The sequence below is a fragment of the Cynocephalus volans genome, chromosome 3 (genome assembly GCF_027409185.1).
Source record: "Cynocephalus volans isolate mCynVol1 chromosome 3, mCynVol1.pri, whole genome shotgun sequence".
Classification (NCBI taxonomy): Eukaryota; Metazoa; Chordata; class Mammalia; order Dermoptera; family Cynocephalidae; genus Cynocephalus; species Cynocephalus volans.
In genome coordinates, this window is record NC_084462.1 from 133,341,565 (window position 1) to 133,369,258 (window position 27,694).

Below are 27,694 nucleotides of genomic sequence, written 5' to 3' on the forward strand. Positions count from 1 at the left end.
TCAAAATGGTGAAGTTATTTCTTAAAAACATTAAAATAATTTAAAATTTTTCTTAAATGGCAATCAATGTTAGTCTATAATTACGTAGCCTAGCATTGTAAAGGGTTTTTTTTTTTTTTTACATTTACATTAATTTCAAATGGAAAAATATTCTTAATAGGACTGAGCTGATAAAAGAAATTGTGGAAGTACTTTGACCTTAATGCTCTGGTGTAGGAGCTGGGCAAGAGGTCACGTTGACTATAGGCAGTGTTAGCCAATCAATTAAAAAGTAACAGTTTTGTAGCTCATAAAAGAATGGAAATAATAAATGACTTTATTCTCCATTCTATTAGGAGACAGAAAAACATTGAGTCAAGAGTCTATAGTGGTAAGCCTAAAGGGCACTTCTGTTATTATGGGTTAAGATACTCTAAGATACTCTATGTGACATGCTACTGATAATTATAGAGGTAGAAATTAAAATGGTACAGAACTGAATGAGATTACAAAGAAGAAATTAAGATGAAAAGTGGTAGTGTATAAAATGCATGGAAATGACCAACATCATTCTTCTAGGTATTATTTCTTAAGCTGTATCATGGGAATTATTATTTGTATTTTTACATCTGGCCTAATATATTTTTGACAAGTACAAGTGAAGACAGAAATAATCGACTCCAATACTTAGGCTTTTCAAGACACATTCCTAAATGTTTAACCACCCCCACCACAAAAAAACAGACAAAAAACCCTTGTGATTGGCCTATGAGTTTTACACACACACACACACACACACACACACACACACACACACACACACACACACACACACACGTTATATACAGTAGAGCTACTTCACCGTTCAATTTCTTTACATCATGAAATGAATACTTAGTATTAACCTCCCAAATTTCAAGAAAATGTAGAATAACTACAGATGTATATAATTAGCATTTAACTGCCCATAAATATTTTAGGAAATCCTATTATAGACAGTGTTTCCTCTATATAAAACTGGGGAAAAAAAGAATTAAGTCCTTTTGGCAAATATAGCAAGGCAATGTTTAGTTCATTTTTAAATGGGGAAGTCCCGTTACATGGAGTTTTCATCTTTGAACTTCCAAAAGGCTACAAAATTGGCTCTTCAAGTATTTTAGGATTTCATTTCAGCTATTTCCTTTTTACGTTGAGAAGATTGGGTGCAGACACTTTCACTTTGCCAGGAATGTTTCTTGATAAATCTGTGTCCTAAAAAAAAGAAAATTGCTCAATATCCTCACATCCTAAATGGTCAATCATGTTTCTTTTATTACAAACATGTATCCTCCACTGTCAGAAGAGAAGCATTTCCAAAATTTTTAGCTAAAATAATTTTACTTAGCTTACTGCTAGTAAGATAGCATTTTCTACTAAAACAATAAAAAGTAACTGCTAACCTTTTTAATTGTGCCACCAATCTCCACAGAGTCCTGAAAGAAAACTTTACCTTTACACTGCGAAATAAATCTTTTTCTCTTGCTGTTGCTTCTTTGGAATGCATGAAACTATTCAAGGCTGTTTTTGCAGCTGTAAATAGAAAATAGAAGAATCTATTTCTGTTCAGTCACTGAACAGTTTAATATAATTTTTTAAAAAACACAGAACTTTAAATACCTTTTCCTTTTTTCTGAACTCCAGGAGTAAGTTTCACTTTATATCTATGAAAGGGAATTGAATGTGTTACTAAATAGTTAATAAAACAATAAAGTCATTGTTCTGAGCAATCTAACAGTGACTTACTTATAGTTTGTCATGGTGGTGTAAGGGGCACATATTGGAATGGCAAACAGTAGTATATCTTCAGGATGTGGCTGGCCCGTCAAAGAATCAAACAGATTTTCCTAAAAAGGGAAAATAAAAATAATTTAAGAAGTACTTTAGAAAAGGAAAACTCTAAAGCTGTCAAATTAGTATCTCAACATTTTTTTTTTTTTTTTTTTTGTCATTTTTGTGACCGGCCGCACTGCGCTCAGCCAGTGAGTGCACCGGCCATCCTTATATAGGATCCGAACCCGCGACGGGAACACTGCTGCGCTCCCAGCGCCGCACTCTTCCAAGTGCGCCACGGGGTCGGCCCATCTCAACATATTTTTATCCCTTTCTGACAGACATATTATCTAAGTAGGAACAGCACTGCTTAAACTCAGCTTTATAGTTCCAAAGAGTTGAAGACAAATGTGTATAAATATACATTTTCTTTACTATTTAGAATTTTTGCCCTAAATAATGAGGACAATGATCTTCAAAATACCACCTATAGATACATTTAAGAGAAAGGGAGAAAAAACTTGTTGGACATTACTCGAGTTGCAGAAAATTACCATGGATTAAAATGATACAGAATAATGACCAAAGATTTAAGTCCACTGCATAGAAATGGGACTGATACTTTGGCTAGACCAGTGGTTCTCAACTGGGGGGGGGTTTTGCCCCCTAGATGACATTGGGCAATGTCTCGAGAGAGTCTTGGTTGTCACAACAGGGAGTGGAGAGGTGGGGGCATGTAGTGGTAAGCCACGGATGCTGCTAACCATCTTCTAATGCATGGGACAGCCCCCCAACAAAGAATGAACCATCCCCAATGTTAACAGTGCCAAAACTGCAAACCCTGGGCAAGAACACCTTTTCTCTTACCTGTTCTTAGAAGAAATCCCAGGGCTTCTTAAAAAGTTTTCATTTGGTGAGCTGCCTATAAGACTGCCTCCATTTATTTAACAACATGAGTAAACACAGATTTAGGAAAAAATGCTTGGTGCTGAACTGTAATGTGAGTGTTTGCTATGTGCCATAAACTTTTCTAAATGCTTTACATATATTATCTTAGTTTTCCAAACAGCTCTTTCCTGGTAGGGACAAATATCCCCATTCTTCAGATGAGGAAACTGAGGTACAGAGAATAATGTTTCCAACTCTGCACAATTTATATACAGTAGAGCTGGGATTCAAACCCAGAAAGTTTGACTCCAGAGCTGCAGTCTTGTCTTAGCTTTTTAGGTTTTAATTAGAAGTTGTGGGGCCGGCCCACGGCTCACTCGGGAGAGTGTCGTGCTGATAACACCAAGGCCACGGGTTTGGATCTCTATATAAGGATGGCTGGTTAGCTCACTTGGGAGAGCGTGGTGCTGACAACACAAAGTCAAGGGTTGGGATCCCCTTACTAGTCATCTTTTTATATATATAAAAAAAAAAAGTTGTGTATCAAATATCCTGGGAACTGGACTGCACTGAGTTTTGAAGTAGGGATCCCCAACACAAAATCATACCTCATTTCCCTGTTGATCCAGATCTTGCTCTTCCTGTTCCAAACATATAAAAATAAAGTCAACTATAACTCAAAATTCCACATCAATAAACCACGAAGAGAAAGAAGCAGTGATATAACATGACTGTCACATCTAAGAATAAGAGCCCCAAGGTTGTCTTCTACAGTGTCCCAAGACTCTGAAGTAGATTAGTATGTGTGTAAAAGCAATGCCATTCAAAGAGAAAAAGGATAGTTTTCTGAAATGGGAAAAAAGTAAACTTTCACATAACATCTATGCTAAAGCAGTGAAAGTTATAGGGACAATTTAAAATGACAACCAAGTTTGATGTGTATGCCAGGGGAAAAGAAAATGGAGAATTTAAATCTCTATTCAATGGTTTTAGGATAAATTTTTCACATACCTAAGATAAACTTAATTTTGTTTGCCTACTTAAGAAAAATCTATCTGGAAATAACCTACTGTTTCAGTCTGTTCAGGCTGCTCTAACAAAATATCTTACACTAGATACTTTATAAACAACAGAAATTTACTTCTCACAGTTGTGGATGCTGGGCAGTCCAAAATCAAGGCCAGCAGATTCAGTGTCTGGTGTGGCCTTGCCTCAAAGATGGCACTTTGTTACTGCGTCCTCACATGGTGAACGGAGCATTCAGCTTCAATCTCTTTTCTCAGGGCACTAATCCCACTCTTGAGGGCTCATGACTTTACTCCCTAAAGGTTCCACCTCTTAATACTATCACATTGGGTATTTAGGTTCTAACATATGACTTCTGAGGGGATACTAACATTTAGACCAAAGCACCTTCCCATGAAAGAACATTCATAATTAACACCTCTAATGAGTATTTATGAGTCTGGGTTTACAGAATAAATTACAGAACTTGAGAGCCAAAATGAGTTTTAGTATTACTAAACAATAACACTGTTCAGCAGGGAAAAAAAGAAAATAGTAATACACAATCCCTATAAGAATTACCCACACTGAACTGAGCACACAGTATAACTCAAGCTTTAACTAAATAAAAACAATGCTGGTCATGAAAGTAAACAATTTTTGATTCAGCCTGTATTTTAAACAAATTTTAAAATGCTCAGAATTTCAAGATGTATATATTCACCTAAGAAGATATAATTAAGACTGAGCTTGTTGAATCTGGTTGATAAAACAATTAGACAACCATCTTAGCCGGACTGGTTTTGCAACCAGGGTACTTGACACTTTTAACTGTGTTGCCACTTACAACATTATGTAAGACAATATAGCACAGATTCCTATAGAAAAGCTTAGAGAAGTGAAAATTTATTTTCCACTCATCTTAAAGTCAGTTCCCATCAGAATCAAATAGAGCCTTTTAAAAAATTATTTTCTAAGGGTTTGTGGTAAGCTTTTTTATTAGCTGGCAACAACACCATTTTTATACTTAAGATACTGCAATTTTAGTCTTTCAGGTTGTATTTTAGGTTGTATCTGTAAGATGACTTTCCATTAAGAATAGGGTTACCACTCATCCTGGTTTTCGCACTGTTAAGTGACAGGTCCTGGGAACCCTGAGATGGTTGGTCACCCTAATTTAGAAGCAAAAGCTCACTTGTGCAGTTAAGTGTCTTACCTTGTCATCATGTGGATCATCTACAGCTAAGTCTTGTAACTCATGAGTTATAACCTCAAGGGACAGAGTTTCTTTCTTAATGCTGTCGGAAATCCTTTGTCCACCTCTGGGTTTCTGGAGCTGTTTCTTTACTGGTTCATCCTTTGTTTTTCCTTTCTTCCCCTTCTTCCCTTTTTCTTCTTTGTTTGAACCAGCAGACTTTAATTCGTAGAGGAAAAAAAAATCAGTAAATGTCAGTATTTACAATATTGTCAGTATTTACACAAAATTGTATTGAACGCTTACCATATGCTAGACAGTGAGCTGAATGCCCACTGAAAAGCAAAAGAAATGTTTTTAGATATTACTTACTCCCAGCAATTTCATGATAAGTTCACGTTCTTCTTCATCCTGGTCTTTGTATTTTTCTTTCATTTTTTTCATTTTACTCTACAAAAATCAGATTTTAGTTGAAAAAATTAAGCAATAAAAAATGTCAACAAATATTTTTAAAGAAAAGGTGCTTCTTTAATTCTTTGCCAAAAATGTTTACTGAACAAGGTACCATTATAATAAACAATATGGGGGCTATAAAGATGGAAAGACGGATAAATCATTGTCTTCATCCTCAAGGAACCTACCGTCTGGTGGAGAGAACATATATATAGAAGCAAGGATAAACTGACAACGTATTTTAAATATTGTAGGAAAGGTGAAAAAATTTTAAGATAATTTAGAGAAAGGAGACATTTTTTCAGGTTGAGCAAGAACTGTAAGGAATAAAAAGGTAAAAATGGAAGAGTAGTAGTAGTCCATGTGGAGATATATTTAGAAAGGGGCAAGAGTAAGCCTTCTGGAATGCTGAAAACATTCCAAGTATCTTGATCTGGGTGGTGTTTTCACAGATGTGTGCATATAAAAATTCACTGAGCTAAAAACTTAAGATTTGTGTATTTTACTCTATGTATATTTTAGCTCAAAAAAATCGAGAATAAAATTAATACTGTTATCAATAAATTTAACTGAGAAATGGAAAGACTGATGAAGTTTCTTAGAAAGTATAACTTTAGAAAACCAACAAAACCAGAACACTTGAATGTACCTAATTTTAATTCTTAAAATCTTACCCACAAACACCAAAACATCAGGTCTAGTTTTATAAATGCTATCAAATTTCAAGGAATAAATAATCTCCATTTTATACAAAGTTCTACAGAGCAGAAAAAGAGGGAAAGATCCTAAACTTATTTTATGAAGTTGGTATAACCTAGATAACAAAACCAGGCAAGGACAGTATGAGGAAAAAAAAGAGATCAATTAATAGATATTCTCAAGTAATATACCATTTCAGCTGATTAACAGAGAGAAATCAATAAATGCAGAAAAAGCATTCATTAAAATTTAACTTATCATTATTAAAAATAACCCTTCAAAAAGTATGTCTACTAACAACCCACAGGAAACATCCCACAATGTTAAAAATCTTAGAAATAGTACCCTTAATGTAATTAACGAAGATACACACACTACTATACTTCTATGAAATACTGTACTGATGTTTTTGAGCCAGAAGAGAAAAGCCATTATTTGCAGGCAATATGACTGCCTACAGATGAAGTATTAAAATTAAATACTCAATAGGATTACCCATTACTAGATCAAAAGATGAAAACTGTCTTCCCACTTATGAGCAACTAATAAATAGGAAATTAAAGTTTTCAAAATATACCCTGTAGGCTGGACAGTTAGCTCAGTTGGCTAGAACATGGTGCTGATAACACCAAGGTCCGGGATTTGATAGCTAGATAGATAAATAAATAAATAAAATACCTTTTATAAAAAGTAATAAGAATCATAAGAAAAATATAAGGTTACCTAGGAATAGATAAGATGGGTAAGACTTCTATAAGAAAATATATCTTTATTAAAGAATATAAGATATTCTTACATAATTATAGTCCACCTTCTACATAATTATAGTCCACAATTACAATCTTCCACAGGAAGACTCGATGTGGTAAAGAGGACAGTTCTCCACAAAATAATCTAAAAATTTAACACATTCTTAAAAAATTCTATCAGGATTTACCTTGGAACATAGTCTATCTGCAGAATATTTCATTATATAAATGCACCATTTATTGTTATATTATGTCACACTGCTGGACATTTAAGATTATTTTCAGTTTTTTTGCTATTAGAAATATCAACTTGATGAACATCCTTAGTGCATACCCATGATTTTTTTTTAGGATAAATTCCTAAAAGTGGAATTGCTGAGTCAGAGTAGATGTACTGATGCACTGTTAAGATTTTTGATGGAAATTCCCATGTGTGCATTTACTGAGTGATTGAACATGTAGTATCTTTTAATTTTATGGGTGAAAAAAATTCCCTATGTTTACATAAGCATTTCTTTCATCACTTTTTTTCCTGGATTTGCCATTTGTCTTCCCACCTTATTGATGGTTCTTTTCTCTACCTGGAATTTACTCTGGTACTGTTTTTACATGGTTAACCATCAATTTTGAATATTTCATACCTTCTCAAACTATCTGTAATATTATTTTATCACATACTAAAATTTTAAATAAAGTTAATGGTCCTATATCTAGATTTTATTGTTTCATTTTTCTGTCTCTTCCTATGTTAATACCATACTGTTTTAATAATTCTAACATTTTAAATGTTTTACAACCTAGTAGGGAAATCCCTCCTCATTAATCTTTTTCAAGATTTCCTTGGCTATTCTCTAGCATTTACTCTTTCAAATGAACTTTAGAATTATTTTATCAAATTAATAAAAATCTCAATTCTGACTAAAGTCATTTGAATCAGAATGTTGAACTTACATATTAATATGGGGGACAATTTACATTTTTATTGTATTGAGTCTTTCTTTCCATATATATATCTTCCTTCATTTATTTGAGGCTCACTGGAAAAAGGGCATAGGAAATTGACCACTATAGATGAAGAGAAGATCATAAAACATCTTTATAAAGACTGCAAAAGAATTTTTTTTTTTTTTTTTTTTTGTGACCGGTAAGGGGATCGCAACCCCTGGCCCGGTGTCGCAAGCACCGTCCTCAGCCAGTGAGCGCCCGGCCATTCCTATATAGGATCCAAACCCGCGGCGGGAGTGCTGCTGCGCTCCCAGGCGCTGCACTTTCTCGGGTGCGCCACGGGGCCAGCCCAAAAGAATTTAATTTTTAAAAAGATACACTGACATTATTAGCCCATAATTCCCTCTTTTTTGTACTGCTACTGCATTTAAAAATGTATATTCTATATCCACTACCTTTTTCTTCATCACTCACCTTAAATAAAATACATAAAAACTCTAAACAAAATCATACTAATTAAAAAAAACTACTAAGCTAAATTCTCAATAAAGATCAGCTCTGCCACTTACTAGAACTGGGTGAATTTGGCAAATCACAATCTCCTATTCCTCTTAATTAAAATGAGAACTTTTGTGTAGATGATCTTAGAGGTCTAAGGAACATATTAACATGTGATCTCAATGTTCCTTAAATGCTATATCTTTTCAACTTATATGTCAAAGTCTCACAGGATCTTTTGCCTACATCTTCTATTTCACTTAAATTTTTAAAAATTAAGAGGAACCTCACACCTTCATTTGTGAACCATATTGTACTAATTTTAACAGACTGTCCTAGTTTATTACCTTCTGTCCTCGCTTCATTGGCTGAACAGCTGGAACATTTTTGGTTGTGTTCTGAGGAGTTTCAATGTGTATAGCACTTTCTTTTTCCCTGTCCTTTTCCTCTACCACTTCTAAATCCACCAAGTCACTTGGAAGTTTTTTCTTCTTCATTTCCCTAAATACAAATGAAACAGAAACATCTCATTCTTACAATTTCAAAATCTTAAGAGGCCTGAAGAATTATATGGGAAAAGGAACATGTATAATCCACAACAGATCATGGCTTCCGCTTAATCTAATAATCACCACACCACAGTATACAAAGAGGATCAAATCATCATATAGGAAAAAGCTGCAAATTTTTTATTTCTCATGGACTATCATTCTTTCTGTGATCCAGGCTCAACATACTGTTGCTCCTGACTTATCCTTACTCACTAGGCACATTCCATCCCTGAACACCTGGATGGCCAGGTACTGGGATTTGTATCAACAGGGCCTTGGCAGATCTTAGGCACTCAATAAAACATTTGTTGACTGGTTGGTTGAATAAATAAATGGATTTTTAAAAAGCATATTAAGGAAGAAGGGGAAACTCTATTACCATGATATCTTTCTATTTCCAATGCCACTGCCCTACACCAGGCCCTCACCTCTTCCCACTCAGACTTACTCCAGTCTCCTCATAATCCGTTCTACCTGAACATCTATATTAATCTTTCTTGTTTAACCATGTCACATTCCCATTCATAATATTCCAAAGGTTCTCTTCATGTCACTTTCAGGATAAAGTCCAAAATACTTAGCTTGTCTTTCCAAGTTCTCCACTTTTGGCCCAAGTTCAACTTCTCCAATTTTACCATTTACCAATTCACAAAACATAAACTTTCTATCATTTCCACAAAGCACCATACATATTACTTCTAAACCCCTGTCCCTTTGTTAATGCTAATTCTCCTTGGAGTCTCTCTTTCTTATCTTCTTACCTAAGTGCTAAAATATCTTCAAGATATACTGCTAATGGTATTTCTCAAAACATCTGAACCCACAGCAATCTCTCACTCCTGAACTAGTATATCACTTTCAGACAACACTATTTACATATTTATGACTATTTCCTGAATCCAGGATTCAAAAGCTACTTGAAGGCATGAACTTTATACTTTACCTCTTCGTATTCTCACCATCTAGCATAGTGCCATGTACTGAGAGAGTTCTCTGTAACTGTTCAATGATTATCTTTTTTAAACAAAAAGGCTTTAACTGTCCATTCCAATCTAGGGACTCTTCTTGGAGTGCTTTATTAGGCTTAATCTTTCCCATCCTATAGTAGTTGTCCCCTTCCTTCTGCCTCTGTCTTTCTACTTGCCTCCTAAGACCTGCTTTTTGATTAAAACAAAAAATCTTATCTTACATATAACTTTTCTAACTAATTTCAGGTATTCCTATTTATTCCTGTCCATATTATCCTAGAACCAGTCTTTGTACATCAAATGTACATCATTATTGTACATATTTACATAATAAAAGGTCTTTATTACTTGATCTATCTCACTGATTAAAGTGACAGATAAAGGCACTAAAACAGAAAAATGTGTTAAGAGCTGAATATTAAAAACTAAAGATTTGTGCTAAGTCCTGGTGATTTTAATAAAGGAAGTCTTTAGAACAGCCAGGTGATCTGTGGGAGCTGAGCTGTCAATTAAAAATAGAAGCATGCTTTTCATTAGATAACACAAATATGTTTTATTACCTTCTCTCCTTGGCTGACAAATGCCTCCGGCTCTGTAATCTGCTGTCACTCTAATAAAATTAAAACAAAAAACAAGCAAATACAATAACATCACTACTAATTTTTCAAAAAGGAAAATTAAAAAGAAGAAAATTATTCATTGAGAAGAACATGATGTTCTTCATAAAACTTTGAAAATAGCTTACCAAATTAGAAGATTCCTCTTTTGAAGCCAATTTCTGGAGGGACCTATGAAAACAAACAGAAAGAGAAGTCTACTAGCTTATAAAAGACATACATTTGCAAAGCTCCAAAACTTTGAAAAAGTTCCATATCATTCTCTTAATTACTGGCAATCATACAAATCTTCAAACTGGTAAAATTAAGAAAAGATACAATCAAATTGTTTCTCTCTCCACACTTTCATATATATTTTTAAATAGGTGACATTCACTCAAAACTTACTAAGTGCCAAGCACTGCTAGATGCTTTACATTCATAAAATTTTAACCAAAATCCTATGAAAGGGATACCATTCCATTTCCACCAAGCAGGAAGCTGAAGCTTAAAAATAGAGTAACTAGCCCAAGGACACACCCTAAGACTCAATTCTGGTCTGTATGACTCCTAAGCTGTTCTTAGTTACCTCAATAATAATGCTTTTATAACTACTAATTATTCACTTGGTGATCAGTAAGACATTAAAGACTAAAACACCTTTTTTTTTTTTTTTTTTTTTTTAATGGAATTGCCTTTGTTTTGCTATTAGCATTTATAACCATGTACTTGTTTCTATTTTAACCTAGTTTGGCTACTTTTATATTTACTGTATTTTTCTATCCTGGTCCTGGGAATTTCTTTACAGAGAGACCCAATCAAATGGTGAAAAATAAGACAATGGAGAGTAAAAGTACTGAATAATAGGACAATGGAGGGTAAAACTACTGGATGGAGTCAGTCTTAGTGTTATCTTTATAAGGATTACCTCATCATCATTCCCAGCTTACAAACTTAAAGTTATGTTTTTTAAATTACCTTTGGGACTGAAGGTGAGACAAGTCAATAGTAGTATCAGGATAATTTAATGTCTCTTCCTCTTCATCCTTCATTTCACCAACAGGCTCCCAATCTTTTATAACCTCTTCAGATTCTCCTTCATCTTCAGAGCTTTCTTCCTGAATTGGTTCCTCATTTGGTTCATCTCCACCACTCTGAACAGTAATATCCTGTTGGTCAACCTGAGCCACAAGTTCCACTTCTCCAGAAGTTTCATGTAATTCCTCTTTATCTTCTTCACTGCTAGTGTCACATCCATCTGTGGAATTACCATAAGGAAAGTCAGTGTGGGACTACCAACAAAGCTAGATAATTTTCTTAAGAACGTCATAAAAATATTCCATTGACTTCCTGTTTCCCCAAAAGATCACCAGAAAAATGCCTGATGATCCCCAAAGGGTACTCTGGCTTAGACAAAAGGATAATCTGTATCATTAATAGGTTGGACTAAATGAGGTCCAAGATTCTTTACCATAATAAATTTCTTGGATATTGCTACAATTAAAACTTTAACTTGCCTTTGTTGGGTACTTCCCAAAAGCAAGATAATAAAATTAATTATATAAATTCTGCTGCTTTTGTGATTTCCACATGAAAACTGAAATAATACATGTTATATAACTGGCACATAGCAGGTGCTCACATTTTTGCAGAAGGAACATTATCTAATAGTAATAATAGGGTCTAGTTGTCTCACCTGTAAAATTAGGTGCCACCACCCATCTGACAAAAACAGTTGTGAGAATTAAATGAAAAATAATGTAGATAAAGCACTTCATAAAGTGCCGGGGACAAGATAAGCATGAACCAATAGAATCTTGTAGCACAATAGTAGTTGTAAACAGAATGCAATATTACATCTAAAAAGAAATGACCATAGGAAAGAGAATAACTACAAAAGTAGTTAAGAGGGCATACTTTCTGTAGTCCCCTTAGGTGGGTAGGTAAATTTATTCCAGCAACCATAGTCTGCTCTCTACTTGAAGCAAATATATTATTAAATCAAGCCAAATACTCACATGAAAAATTTCACTTGTTATAAATTCAACTATCACATTCAATTCTTAAACCCAAAAGTAAATAATAATTCATATATACATGAGTCTATCTTTGTTAAACACATTTATGCATTATGCCAAACAATGAAGTTTTACTATATAAACATACACTAAATTATACTAGTTATGGATCCAATTAAATACTTTTTAATTCACCAGAATAAGTATATTTAACATTTCCAAAAACAAAATTCTATAAAATTGATAGCAAGTATTTGGGGATTTTTTAAAAAATTTCTATTATCCCAAGAGACAGGATCTTCTAAGTAAGGATTTAGAAGCAAAACTAGACAATAAAAAACACCACAAGCTAATTTATTAAAATTTGAAAACTACCTAGTTGTTCCATTTCTTCTGATATGAGCTCACTTGTGCAACTCACTAGTGTCTCCATGTCTTCATCCTGCACTCTGACTTTTCGTTCACCCCGATGTCTCCAAACACAAGAGTCATCTACCTACAGAAATAGTTCTTCATTGATGGAACTTTAGGAAAGACTAATGAAAACCAGAAAAAAAAATAACCAAGAAGCTGAAGAGTACCTTAAAGAGGAAGCTAAACCCCATCATTAGATAGGAGGGAGGAAGAAAATTCTTTTTTCCTACAAAAGATAATGTACATTAGTGTTTTAAAAATCATTCTTTGTTTGCAAAATACCTGATACCAACGGTCGTATCTGTTTTGCCATTTACTGTCATGAAGAACATTTCCCATTTACAGAATTTGGCATTATATATAGGAACAATAATTAAGAAAAATATGCATGCTTGCTCTCATCTTTTGGGTTAGTCAGACCCTGAATAAAACTATTTTTATAAGAAAGGGCAATTACCCTTATAACTAAACTATCCGAAAGTATATTCTCACCAATAAAATTATATATGAAGATGACATGACAAATGCTAAATTTGCTAAACCAAGGCAAAAGTTTTCTTACTTCATAACAGACTTCATATGTGAAATCAGAGTAATTAGTTTCTGTCCTGAAAATATTTGGAGATGGTCCTCAAACCTGTCTCCATAATCCACTGACAAGTCTAGGGATATTTTTCATGTCAAGCCATTACCTCTTATCATGAAGCTTCCTGTTGTCAAATATTCTCCAGTTGGTGCTGTTTTAGAAACCTGAAGAACACAGTAATACATTATATTCTTACCTTAAGAAATACTCATTTTTTTTCCACCCAGAAAGTCAGATTTAAGTTAGCAGCACTATGTTTCAAAAAGTTTGTAATCTAGCAAAAATTCTCAACACTGAAGGATACATATTCCTTCAGTGATGCATATACCTTTGGCAATTAACAAAGAAATAACACACTACATCAGTAATTTTCGAATGCCATGAACTTGAGCCAGAACTGCTCCATTTGTTTCTTCCAGTGTGAGATGTTATGAGAAAAGTAAGGATAGTTTAATAAGATTATAAAGCTATATTTACTAAAATAAAGCTATACTTATTACATAAAATCCTTTTCTAAGATTTTTTTTTTTAAGTAATAAAATAATTTTCCATTTTAAGGAATAAAGATGATAGCACATTTAAAAAAAAATCCTAGTTTGGCAAAATAAAAAGTAAGTAAACTTATTCCACAATTTTTAAAAAATGTTATACATGTGTGAAACCCCCAAATCTGAGAGTATCTTTATTAGCCATAAAGTTATTAAAATAGTGAGGGATAAAAGCATACGAAATTTCATCCTAAAAAAGTGTCTTCATAAAAGAATTAAAGCCATTTTTATAACTGTACTGAGGCTGAAAATATTACAATATTAAAATCCCCCAAGTTATTTCCTAAAAACACAGTATCACAGCATGGCAGCTAATAATAAATATAAACAGATATAAAATGAAACTAAACCTAAGGGAGGATAATGGAATTGAACTTTTTATCCTGTTGTATAGCATTAGGACCTCTAAAAGCATATCATTATCAATTATAATTCTTGAAAATGTGAAATTAATAGCAATGTAAAGTCAAATATGGAATAAAGTACCATCAAATAAAATAGCATGAATCACAAAGGCGGCCAATAACTAAAACCAAGTGGGGAAAAAAAAAAAAAAATACCCCAACAGGATATACCTACTTTTCTGGAAGGGCCAAAGAGAATTCAGAAAATTCCAACAAAGATGAACAGGAGAAAGACCATTTAAGTCAGTATGCCAGTCATAACTGGAACACTCACATTTAACTGCATGAATCATTCTCTCTTCATTTAAACCTTTGCTAAAATCTTTCCTCCTAGAAAGGCCTCCCTGATACCTTTTCCAAAATGGTATCCCCTATCACTCTCTATTCCCTTCTCTGCTTAAAAAAAAAATTTTTTTATGTAGCACTTATTACCTGACATTATGCACATATTTTTCTCTACCACCAAGAAGTAAGCTCTATCAAGGCAGGGACTTTGTCTGCCTTATTCACTCCTATACCCTCAAAATTTGGCACACAATAGCACTTAATAAATTAAGAAAAAGGACCACAGCCCTTATTACCTGATGATGGTACACCCACCAAGCACTAGTGATAACTCGTGCATCCCAAGCAGCGCTGTAGCAAAGTGCCATTGTGCCAGCTTCAGTTAAGGTCCGTGGGGGAATGGCTTCTCCTGTAATGACAATGCTATGACATTTCAAAACCAAAGTAGACTTTCTATAGAGCAAGATATGAAAATTTCATGCCGCATGACAGATTCAATCATCTTATATCTTAAATACTTAAACCACATTTTTATTTCAATATTATAAAAAGTTACTATTTATTTACATGGCAGGTTTTTAAATGATCTATGCAAAACAAAACAAGTCAGTGAACTATCCTATCACTTATATCGACACTTCTAACTTCATTCCAGAAAAGATAATTTAGAAAAATCTATTTAAAGTTTAAAGACTTCCAGAATTAATACAGATTGCCCGAATCATCAAAACGAAGAGCATATTAACAACACTTGTATATCTATCCCTTACAGTTAGATTTCAATAAAATTGGGACATAATTCACATACCATAAAACTCACACTTTTAAAATGTACGATTCAGTGGTTTTTAGTATATTCATAAAGCTATGTGACAGTTACCACTATCTAATTCCAGAACATTCTCATCATTGCAAAAAAGAAACCCTATATATCCATTAGTAGTCACTCCCCATTTTCCCCTCCGAAGCCAGCCACTGGCAATCACTCACCTACTTTCTGTCTCTATGGATTTGCCTATTCTGGACATATCATATAAATGAAACCATACATAGCCTTTTGTGTTTGGCTTCTTTCACTTAGCATAATGTTTTAAAGGTTCACCCATGTTAGAGCATGTACAAGGGTACTTCAATAAGTTTGTGGAATGAATCTTTTCATGAACTTTTCAAAGTATCCTAGTATAATTATTTCACTTCTTTTTAATCTGAATAATATTCCATTCTACAGATATACCACATTTTTCTTATTCATCAATTGATGGACAAATGGGTTGTTTCCATTTCTTGGCTATTATAAATAATGGTGCTAGGAATATTTACAAACAAGTTTTGTGTGAAGATGTCTTCAGTCATTTTAGGTACATACCTGGGAGTGAAATTGCTGAGCCACAACTACGTTTAACATTATTTTTTTTTTGCTGGTTGTTTCAAAGATGGAATCTGGTAAATATCTTGCTCCTTGATATTTACCATGCTCTAAAGAACTGAGCTAATTGGCCATTATGTTTAACTTTTTGAAGAACTGCCGAACCTTTTCCTACAGTCAGTGTATCATTTTTTCCATTCTGATCAGCAGTGTATTAGGTCTCTAATTTCTTCGCATCTTCACCAATACCTGGTACTGTCCATTTTTTCATTATGACCATCCTACTGGGTGTGAAGTGGTATCTCATTGTGGTTTTGATTTGCATTTCCCTAATGACTAATGATACGGAGAATCTTCTCATGTCCTTGTTGGCCATTCATATTATCTTTGGAAACTTTTGCTCATTTTTAAATTGGGTTATTTGCCTTTCTATTGTTGAGTCTTAAGTATTCTTTAGATGCTGGTCCCTTATCAGAGAAATGATTTGCATATATATACTCCTGTTCTGTGGGTTGTCTTTTTACTTTCTTAATAGTATCCTTTGGATTAAGGTTTTTAATTTTAAGTCCAACTTAACTGCTTTTTGTTTGGTTGCTTATGACTTTGGTACCATATCTAAGAAATGACTGCATGATTCAAGGTTATGAAGATTTACACCTTCTTTTATTCTAATAGTATTATAGTTTTAGCTCTTAAATTTAGGGCTTTGATGCATCTGGAATTAATTTTTGTAAATAGTGGGAAGACAGGATCTAACTTTATTCTTTTGCATGTGGATATCTAGTTGTCCCAGCCCCATTGGTCAAAAGATCATTCTATGAAAAGATAACAGACTGGGAGAAAATATTTGCAAAGACATAGCAGATAAAGGACAGTTATCCAAAATATAAGAATTCTTAGAACTCAACAAAAAGACATGAACAATCCAATTAAAAAATAGAGCAAAAACCTTAATAGATACCTCACCAAAGAAGATTTACATGTATAGATGACAAATAAGCATATGAAAAGATGCTCTCCATCATATGTCATCAGGGAAATGAAAATTAAAATGAGATACCACTATGCACCTATTAGAATGGCCAAAATCCAGAACACTGACAACACCAAATGTTGGTGAGGACGTGGAACAACAGGAACTCTCATCCATTATTGCTGAGAATGCAAAAGCATCAATATTTAAAATATTTTAATAACAAAACTTTTAGTTTTGTAAGAAACCATCAGAGTGTCTTCCAAAGTAGCTATATGCTTTTGGATTCTCGGCAGTAATGTTAAAATATGAGCCAACAATCTTGTTCCTTGATATTTACCCAAATGAACTGAAAACTAAGACCATACAAAAATCTGCACATAGATGTCTACAGCAGCTTTATTCACAACTGCCAAAACTTGGAAGCAACTCAGATGTCCTTCAGTAGGTGAACGGATAAACTGTGGTACATCCAGACAATGGAATATTATTCAGCACAAAAAAGAAATGAGCTATCAAGCCATGAAGAGACATGAAGAAACTTAAATGCATATTAATAAGTGAAGAAGCCAATCTGAAAAGGCTACATACTGTGATTACTACTATATGATATTCTGGAAAAGGCAAAACTATGGAGACAGTAAAAATATCAGTGGTTGTGGGGAAGAAGGAAGGGATAAAAAGGCAAAGGATAGAGGATTTTTAGCACAGTGAAACTACTCTGCATGATACTACATGGGTGGACACATGTCCAAACCCATAGAAAGTATACCACCAAGTGAACCCTCATGTAATTATGAACTCTGGGTAACACATGTAAATTAAGGACATGTGATAATGTGTCAATGCAGGTTCATCATCTGTAACAAATGTACCATTCTGGTCAGAAATACTGATAATAAAGGAGACCATGCATGTGTGGGCCAGGGAATATATGGGAAATCTCTGTACCTTCTGCTCAATTCTGCTGTGAACCTAAAACTGCTCTAAAAGATAAAATCTATTAAAAAAAGAAAAAGGATATTCTATTTCCATTGAATGGTACTGGCACCCTTGTCGAAAATCAATTGACCATAAACTAGAGGGTTTATTTATGGAATCTCAATTCTATTCATTGATCTATGTGTCTATCCTTATGCAAGTATCCACACTACCCTGATTACTGTTACTGTGTAGAAAGTTTGAAATCAGAAGTGTGAGTCCTTCATATTTGTTCTTCATTTTTATGAACGCATTGGCTAATCTGGATCCCTTGCATTACCATTTGAATTTTAGGATCAGCTTATTCACATCTGCCCAAAAAAAAAAAAAAAAAAGGCAGCTGGAATTTTGAGATAGACTATACTGAATCTATAGATTACTATGGGGAGTACTGCCATTAGAACAATATTAAGGCTTCCAATCAATGCACCCAGGATGTCTTCGATTTATTTAGGTCTTTAATTTCTTTGAACAATGTTTTATAGTTTGCAATCTATAAATCTTATATGTCTTTTGGCAAATTTATTCCTAAGTGTTTTATTCTTTTTAATGCTATTATGGAATTTTCTTAATTTCCTTTTTGGATTGTTTATTAATAGTGTATTAAAATACACTGATTTTTCTGTATATTGATCTTGTATCCTGGACATTGCTGAACTTGTTTATTAACTGTGATAATTTTGGGTGGATTCCTTAGGTTTTTTTCCTATATATAAGATCATATCTTCTGTAAACAGAGATAGTTCTACTTCTTCCTTACTAATTTGGATATTTCTTTATTATTTTTTATTGCCTAATGGCCTACATAGAACCTCCAGTACAATACTGAATAGGAGTGGCAAGAACAGACATTCTTGTCTTGTTCTCAATGTTAGGGAAAAAGCATTCAGTCTTTCACCAATAAGTATGATTGTTAGCTGTAGGTTGTTCTAAAAGCTCTTTACCAAGTTGAGGAAGTTCCTTTCTACTCCTCATTTGAGTGTTTTTATCACAAATGAGTGTTGGATTTTGCGCCAGATGGTTTTTCTGAATCAAATGATAACCATGAGGTTTTTGTTCTTTATTCGATTAATATACTGTATTACACTGAATTACACTGATTAATTTGAACCAACCCTGCATTTCTGGGATAAACTGCACTTTGTTATGGCATATAATCCTTTTAATATGTTGCTAGATTAAGTTTGCTAATATTTTGTAAGATTTTTGTGTCCATATTCCTAAGTGATATTGGTCTGTAGTTCTCTTGCATTGTCTTTGGTTTTGTTAGGGTAATAATGGCCTCACAAAACGAGTTAGAAAGTGTTCCTGTCTCTTCTATTTTTTGGAAGAGTTTGTGAAGGATTAGTATTCAGCCTTCTTTAAAAAGCTGGTATAATTCACCAGTGAAAACCATGAGGGCCTGGGATTTTCTTCGTGAGTACTTTTTTTTCCCCTTTATTACTAATTCAATCTCTTTGCTGGATTTGTTTCAATTTTCTATTTCTTGAGTCACTTTTGGTAGTTTGTATCTTTCTAAGATTTTTTCCATTTCATTTAGGTTACTGAATCTGTTGGCACACGATTATTCATAATATTCCTTTATAATCCTTTTGATTTCTGTAAAGTCAGTAGTGATAGCCCCTATTTCATTCCTGATTTTAGGATTTTGAGTCTTCTCGGTCAGTCTAGCTACAGGTTTATGAGATTTGTGAATATTTTCAAAGAACCAACTTTGATTTTATTGATTTTCTCTATTGTTTTCCTATTGTTTCATTTATTTCCACTCTAATCTTCACTATTTCCTCCCTTCTCCTTGCTTTGGCTTTTCTTTTTCTAGTTCTTCTAGTGCAAGGTTAAATTAATGATTTCATATTTTTCCTCTTTTTTAATATAGGCATTTACAGCTGTACATTTCCCTCTAAGCACTCCTTCAGTTGGATCTGTAAGTTTTGATATCTTATATATTGCGTTTTCATTTACTCTCAAAGTATTTTCTGATAGCTTTTTAAATTTCCTCTTTGACTCATTATTTATTTATGTGTGGTGTCAATTTCCATACATTAGTCAGTTTTCCAAATTTTCTTCTACTACTGGTTCCTAATTTCACCCCATTATGGTTAAAAAAACTTACTTTGTATGACTTCAATTGTTTTAAATTTATTGAGACTTGTTTTACAAACTATCATATGGTCTATCCCAGAAAATGTTCCATGTGCACTTGAGAAGAATGAATATTCTATTGTTGTTACATGGAGTGTTCTAGAGATATCGGTTATATCTAGTTAATTTTACAGTGTTGTTCAAGTCTTCTGTTTCCCTGATGATATTGTGTCTAATTATTCTATCCATAATTAAAAGTTGGGTATTGAAATCTCCAACTATTTTTCCCTTCAGTTATCAGATTTTGCTTCATATATTCTAGGTCTCTGTTGTTGGATTCATATGTTTATATTTGCTATATTTTCTTGATGGATTGGCCCTTTTATCATTATACATTTTTTATCTCTATTGATTTTTTTCCTATAGTTACACTAAAAATATTTGAAGGAAAGGAACTAAAATTCTGAAAAACAGAAAGTGATATATTACCTGTTCGATTCTTAATTACACAGCTAGTAGCTCCATGAAGATCAGCATGTACATAAATGTCTCCTTAATTAAAGACAAATACAAAAATGATACTTTAAGTCCTACTTCTAAATGTGAAAAATGGTTACATACTTTAGCACTGAAAAATTAAGCTTTAAAAAATTTGACCTATAATGACTTTGAAGAATTGAAAACTATTTTGTTCATGTAGTAGAGGATCATAAGCCCAACACTGTAGATTAGCTTAGCAATACTACTCTTGGACTATTCACTTACAATGAAAATTTAAGTGTCAAAGTGCTTATTCAACAAACCATAAACCAGCAAGCATCAAATCTTCCTACTAATAAGTCTGTCAAACAAAAAAATATAAGATGAAAAAAAAAAAAAAAAAACAATAAAAAACCCCCACCTAATATTGAGATAACTGATTCAATCATTTAATAGAAAATTCTTCAGACTTTTAATCTTACCGACCTGGGGTCAAGTATCTTTTCACAATTATTTCATTCTGTTGTTGATCTCGTCCACCTATAATTAAATAGTTCTCTGAGCTAATGAACCACAGAAATTTCTCAAACCTACCAAATTGAAAGAAAAAAAGTTAACATTTCTTTTTCTTTATGGCTACCTGAAATCATACCCCCGGCCCCCCCCCCCCCTTTTTTTTTTTTTTTTTTTACAAACAAAACAAAATAGGAAGCTATCCTTCTGTACTGGATTGAATTATGACCCCCTAAACTCACTGAAGCTTGAATTGTATCCCCCACATTTTATGTATTAGAAACTTAGCCCCCACTGTGACTGTTAAGAGGATGGGAAATCCTATTATGGTAATTGAAAGGTGGAACCTTGAAGAGGTGATTGGATTGAAGGACTGTGAAGTAGTGAATGGATTAAAAATGGTGGTCAGGAGTATGGTCCTGAGAGCTTTAAAAGAAGAGGAGAGTCTGTCTCTTGCTCTCTCTCTGCTTCCACCATCTTGTAATGTGAGACCCCTGGGTCACTGTCACCACCACCAGATGGACTTTGGACTTCCCAACCTCAGAAACTGTAAGCAGTAAATTTCGTTTTTCTTTATAAATCACCCAGTTCAATGTATTATGTTACAAGCAACAGAAACGGACTGATACACCTTCCTTGATGAAGACAACTAAATGGTTTCATTTCTTTTAAGACACTGAGTTGAATTTTACTAAAGACCTGTAGCATGAATTGCCCTAGAATATTCTTAAGACAGTCTAAGAAAAAAGAAAATAAATTCTATGTTTTAAAAAAGTCATCTCCTTATTCCATATACTTAAACTCAAGGATAACTTCTAACAATAAATTACAAAAAAGCAAAAGTATAAAATGTCACACAGTTCCTAGGTTTAGCTTTCTTTTAGTGGGGCACTGGATAGGCTCTTGGCCACTGCTAAGAAAAAAAAGTCGTTTTTCCACTCTGTTCTCAATTAATTAACATAATTCATATTTAAACATATGATATTCTCCCCCCTCCCTTTTATACAAAAGACCAAATACTGCCTTCAGAAGGGTAAAATTATAACTTCCCAAAAGACAAAGTAACTTAGTTTTCACAATTAATACTATCAGGATAAAAAGTACAGAGTGTATATTTGTATGACATTTAGAAAACAACATGCAATATAAATATCTGCTATATTGTATTTGACTACAGAGATAATCTGTATGATTTAATCTATAATTTAAAAAATTTCTGGTTAAAGACGGTAGATTGAGCATAGACGTTAAACTAAACTTCCTCATATCCCTCCAAATATAATAGCAAAAAGATTTTACTACTATTTTCTAATCTGGCTTTTGATTATGTAACACATACTCACGGTTCAAAATTTGTTAAATTATACAGAAAGGTACAGTGAGAGATCCTGCATCCCTCCAGTTCCCATCACCATTACCAAACAAGAAGTCATGGTGATTAGCTTCCTGTATATCCCTCTCCAGTTTCCTTATGCATACCAAAGATAAAATAAAGTTTATTCTAATTCTCTACTGTTTTTTCGACATATCACACACTGTTCTGCATACTGTTTTCTTTTTTCACTTAAACATATATTTTCCTCATTGCCGAACAGATGTACTTTACTTACTGAATCAGTTCCCTGTTGATAGTAAAGAAGTTTGTAAAAAGACACACAAGGACAAAGAGAATGGGAGCGAGAAATGAAGGATGTATTTTGTAATTAATCCTAGTAAAGGAATATATAACTAACAAGCCAACAAAAAATAGCCAATCAAAAGAGAGTAATAAAAAAGACAAAAAAAAAAAAAATCAAACAAAAAAACCAAAACAAATGGGACAAATAGAAAGCAAATAATAAGGCATGTAGATTTAAACACAAATGTATCAGAGATTACATTAAGTGTAAATATATTAAATGCCCCAGGTAAAAGGCAAAGACTGTCAGACTGGAAAAGGACAATGATAATAATACACGTGCTCCTTTAAAATATAGTATAGAAAGGTTGAAATATAATGGAAAAAGATATGCCATGCAAACCCTATCAAAAGAAAGCTGATTTAGTTACAATACCTGACAAAGAAGGAAAAAAATAATTACAGGTTATAAGGACATTTTCTTAAAGTGGATAAAGGCTCAGTTTATCAGGAAGATATAACAGGTCTATATGTGTATCACCTAATTACATAGCCTCATATATATATATTTGTGTGTGTGTGTGTATATATGTGTGTGTGTATATATTTATATATCAAAAAAAAAGCAAAACCTGGCACAAGTAAAAGAACAAGTGAACAAATCTAAAATAATGTTAAACATTTCTTAAGTGGAATATTACAAACTTTTTGCCAATACATTTCAAACTTTAAAGTCTTAGAAAAACACTGCTTACCCAAACTAAAAAATCTGAATAGTTCTTATAGCTACTAAAGAATTTGAATCTGTAAGGAAAAACTTTCCCATAATGAAAACTCCAGGAGTACTCAGCTTCATAGGTGAATTCCATCAAACATTTAAGGACAACAGAAAAAGGAACATTTCCCAACTTGTTTTATGAGGCAATAGGACCTTGATACCAATACATAACAAGGACATTACAAGAAATGAAAATTACAGACCAGTCCTATTCATCAATAAAGATGCCAAACAAACCAAAGCAGAAAAAGAGGAAGAGGACACAAATACAACAAAATTTTGAAAGCTGGAAAACAAAAGGACAAGTGATCAGACTCAAGAAGCTGAATCCTAAGCTGAAAGTGGAAAAAGCAAAGAAACAACTCAATTTACACTATATAACTCATATAAAACTTAAAAATGACAGCACAAGTACTTAAGGAAATAGAGTTTAAGATGGGTTAAAAACAGGAGGATTAGCTAAAAGTTTGTTCGAGAAGCAGTTAGTTCCCTAGATCTTTTTTCCAGCTCTAAACATGTTTGTAACTTCCCTTCCACACCCTAACAGAAGACCAAAGGGTAATTATCTAGAAAGGGTACAGAAAAATCTCTGGACTAGGGGAAATGTGGCACAGTTATAAGTAGGAGTAACATATATAAAACAGGGCAAATAAGAAAATGTATGAAATACTGGATACTAAGACTCCTAGCCAATTATTCTCCAAATGCTGGCAGCCAGGTCTTCACCTTACAAGCAGGAGAGAAAAAGAATATTTTCTGGGAAATGAGATCAGCCCAAAAGGAAAAGAGCTAAAAAAGGGTTCCACATAAAATGGCCTATACAGATCATTTTACAAGACCAACCACCCAGAGAACTTCAAATCGGCATTTTAATACCCTACTATAAAATGTGAGTAGACAATCCAGGAGCACCAGACATTAATAAAAGTCTCTAACATGAAAACTGGAGACAAAACCAACACAGAAAAAAAGGGTACAGGATTATGGGGAGATGTACATCAAAGGATACAAAGTTGCAGTTATGTAGGATGATTAAGTCTAGAGATCTAATATATAGCATGAGCAATATAGTTAATAATATTGTACTGTATACTAGAAATTTGATAAGAGAATAGATTTTAAGTGTTCTTACCCCCAAAAAAAATATGGTAACTGTGAGATGATGGATATGTTAATGTGCTTGACTGTAGTAGTCACTTCACTATGCATATACATATCAAAACATTATGTTGTACACCTTAAATACGTATAATAAAATAAAATTTTTTTAAAAACCCAACATGGAGAAGACAGAGACTTACAGGAAAAGGATACTAAAAAAATTTAATACATAAAACTTCTCAGAGAGCTAAAAATAGCTGCAGCAGAAAGTTATAAAAAAGGAGCATTCAAAGAACCAAAAGAGCTCTTAAAATTAAAAAGATAGAAAAAAATAAAAAATTTAGTGGAAGAATTGAAAGATAAAGTTGAGGATATCTCTCAAAATATAGAACAAAAAGATAAAGAGTTGAAAAATAGAAAATGCAAGAAAACTGGAGGACTAGTCTACCACGAGGTCCCATATCTAAAACAGGATTTCCAGACAGAAAAGGAAAAAAAACAAAACAGAGGGCAGGCAGTTTTTTAAAAACTATTTCAAAAAAAATTCTCAGAACTGAAAAATTTCCAAATTATAAAAGCCCACAAAGTATCCAGCATAACAGATTAAAACATCCTCACCAACCCACATCACTATGAACATTCTGGAAAATTTAGAGAAAAAAACTGGGAAGAAAGGGGGGGGAAAAAAAGAAAAGATCTATAAGCTTACAGAAGGCAAAAACAAGTTTCATATAAAGTATCAACTATGAAAATAACATCAGATTTCTCAAGCAGTCAACTCTGGAAGTTACTATAACGAAGCAATCCCTTTCAAAGTCTGAGGAAAAAATGTCTTCAAACTAAAATTCTATGTCAAAACTATTAAATATAAGAGTAAATAATTTTTTTGTTTGTTTTTTGGGGTTTTCTTTTTTGGCAGCTGGCCAGTACAGGGATCTGAACCCTTGACCTTGGTGCTACAATACCATGCTCTAACTGGCCAGCCCCTTAAAATAATTTTTTATACACTGGAGACCTCAAAAACTTTATTTCCTATACACTCTTTCTCATGAGCTTCTGGATCACATATTGCATCAATCAAGAAAGAAGTATGAGATCCAGGATATAGAATCCAACACAGAAGGGGGTAAAGAGAACTTCCAGGCTAACAACAAAGGATACTGCAAGATGCTTAGAGAGAACTCTAAAATAAGAGGGAGAGACCTCTGACCTCTGCAAGAAGATACTAATGGAATTCCAACGTGTTCAAACACGTGAAAGAGAATTTGAAGAAGAATTAGTAATAAGAACAAAAATAAAAAGAAAGCAAATGAAACAAGACAATTATTAAATCCAGGAAAGACAAAAAACTGAGCAGGGAGAAACAGAAGACTATATGGCTCAGCTGTGACTACAATATAAATATTCATGATAATGTTAATGCTGATTATCAGTCTCAACAAAATTATGCTACAACTTGTGTGTGTTATGTAATGGAGCACATGTGGAAAGAGAGTGACATCCTCATCTTCCATAGTGGGAAATCAATAATAGATATTAAAACAGAAAAATTAGGCAGCAGCAATATAACCACATTACTAAGAGAATTGGAAGTAAATATCAAAAGAATCATCTAAAAGAGCTAAAAAGTAGTTTTTCCTTGGGAGAGCAGGCAATAGTAGTAGGGATGAAGAATTGCAGGGCTACTGATTTTTGTGACAAGCTTTGGAGAACTGCTTGATTTTCTCAACAATGTGCATGTATAATTTTTTTCTTTTTTTTTTTTTGAGACTGACTGGTACAGGGGTCTGAACCCTTGACCTTGGTGTTACAAGGCGGCACTCTAACCAACTGAGCTAACTGGCCAAACCTCCTGTATAACTTTGATAAAAACAAAAACTAAATTCAAAAAACGTAGAACACTTACCAATATACTTTTCTTGCTTTTTGAATAGAGGTAACTGTTTGAACTTCTTTTAAGGTTTGCTTTGTTTTCTTTTCTGCTGATTTGAATGCCTATTTAAAAGAAAAGAATTTTTAAAACAACTTCTGGAGAATTATTTAAACAACAACAAAATAAATGATGGGGCAAGAAATAGTTTTTAAAATGTCACAAAATGGTACTATCTACTCACACATAAACATACATATTCGAAAGTAATGAAGAAATGAAAGATTTTTGCCTTAAATATTAAAATAATTTGAGCCAAAGAGCAATATATGCATATATTTGCTCAAGACCTACCAATTAAGAAATGCCTTAATCACCTACCAGACAGTGAGTGCCTATCATGTACCAGGTTCTAGGCTAGATGCTGGAGATACAGTAGTAAACAAGATGGACAAAGCCCCCACCCCCACCACACTGGGGTCTAGGTGAAGAGACAACTACTAAACATATAATCATATAAATAAACATATATAAGTGCTTCTAAGGATGCAATGAGAGTATAACAAGGGAACCCAATTTATGCTAGAGTAAGGTCAAAGAAATCTCTGAGGAAATGGCATTAAAGCTGAAGCTGGAAGGATTAATGGAGTCATCGGGCAAAGAACAGGAAGGAGAGTACTATAAAAGCAGAAAGAAAAGATCAGCAAGTAGTCATCACAGGGTAAAATGTCAAGAAATGAGGCTGGAGCAGTAGATAAATAGCCAAGTCATGAATGGTACTTACTCATTTAACAGATACTGAAGTGCCTACTCTGTTCTAGGCATTATTTTAGGGACTGGGACACAGCAATGAAAAAAACAGAAAAAAGATCCTACTTTCATGCAATCTACATTCTAGAAGGAAAACAGACAAATATTCAAATAAACATGTCTTCTTTTTAATAAGAAAAAACACAGGAAAGTAAAGAGTGACTGAGTGAGGGTGGCACTATTTTCAGTAAGAGTGTTCAATAAAGTCTCATTTAAGTAGAAAGGTGAATGAAGGGCGAGATCAAACCATGAAAATTTTGAGGGAAGAATATTCCAGGTAGAGCAGCAAGTGTAAAGGCCCTGAGAGGGCAGCATGCACCACTGTTTTAGGAACAGTAACATCCCAGTGTAGCTGGAAAGCATGTATAAGAGGAGGAATACAGGTGATAAGGTCAGAGGGGAGCAGATCATGTAGGCCCCTGTAGCCAGAAGAAGGGCTCTGATGGTATTAAGATGGGAAGGAACTGCAAGATTTTGAGCAGAGGAAAGAATGAACTTCACTCTTGATTTAAAAGGATCATATGGCTGCTGT

General features: G+C 33.5%; 1 protein-coding gene across 2 annotated transcripts in view; it reads right to left on the bottom strand.

Moving 5' to 3' along the window:
- Positions 1 to 8: 8 nt before the first annotated feature.
- Positions 9 to 27,694, bottom strand: part of NEMF (nuclear export mediator factor) — a 50,927-nt gene continuing 23,241 nt past the window's right edge. The window contains exons 16-33 of one of the 2 annotated variants that reach the window (XM_063088495.1): positions 26,389 to 26,477; positions 20,959 to 21,062; positions 20,482 to 20,544; positions 14,887 to 14,999; positions 13,460 to 13,517; positions 12,935 to 12,993; positions 12,729 to 12,849; positions 11,314 to 11,593; positions 10,485 to 10,527; positions 10,300 to 10,349; positions 8,568 to 8,721; positions 5,249 to 5,326; positions 4,898 to 5,095; positions 3,285 to 3,317; positions 1,762 to 1,862; positions 1,636 to 1,679; positions 1,469 to 1,548; positions 9 to 1,230 (exon numbers count right to left, since the gene is read on the bottom strand). In XM_063088495.1, coding sequence (XP_062944565.1) covers positions 1,153 to 1,230; positions 1,469 to 1,548; positions 1,636 to 1,679; positions 1,762 to 1,862; positions 3,285 to 3,317; positions 4,898 to 5,095; positions 5,249 to 5,326; positions 8,568 to 8,721; positions 10,300 to 10,349; positions 10,485 to 10,527; positions 11,314 to 11,593; positions 12,729 to 12,849; positions 12,935 to 12,993; positions 13,460 to 13,517; positions 14,887 to 14,999; positions 20,482 to 20,544; positions 20,959 to 21,062; positions 26,389 to 26,477 — 1,746 coding nt within the window. In that variant the 3' untranslated portion in view covers positions 9 to 1,152. The remainder of the gene's footprint in view (positions 1,231 to 1,468; positions 1,549 to 1,635; positions 1,680 to 1,761; positions 1,863 to 3,284; positions 3,318 to 4,897; positions 5,096 to 5,248; positions 5,327 to 8,567; positions 8,722 to 10,299; positions 10,350 to 10,484; positions 10,528 to 11,313; positions 11,594 to 12,728; positions 12,850 to 12,934; positions 12,994 to 13,459; positions 13,518 to 14,886; positions 15,000 to 20,481; positions 20,545 to 20,958; positions 21,063 to 26,388; positions 26,478 to 27,694) is intronic. The other variant, XM_063088496.1, reaches the window with a different exon arrangement.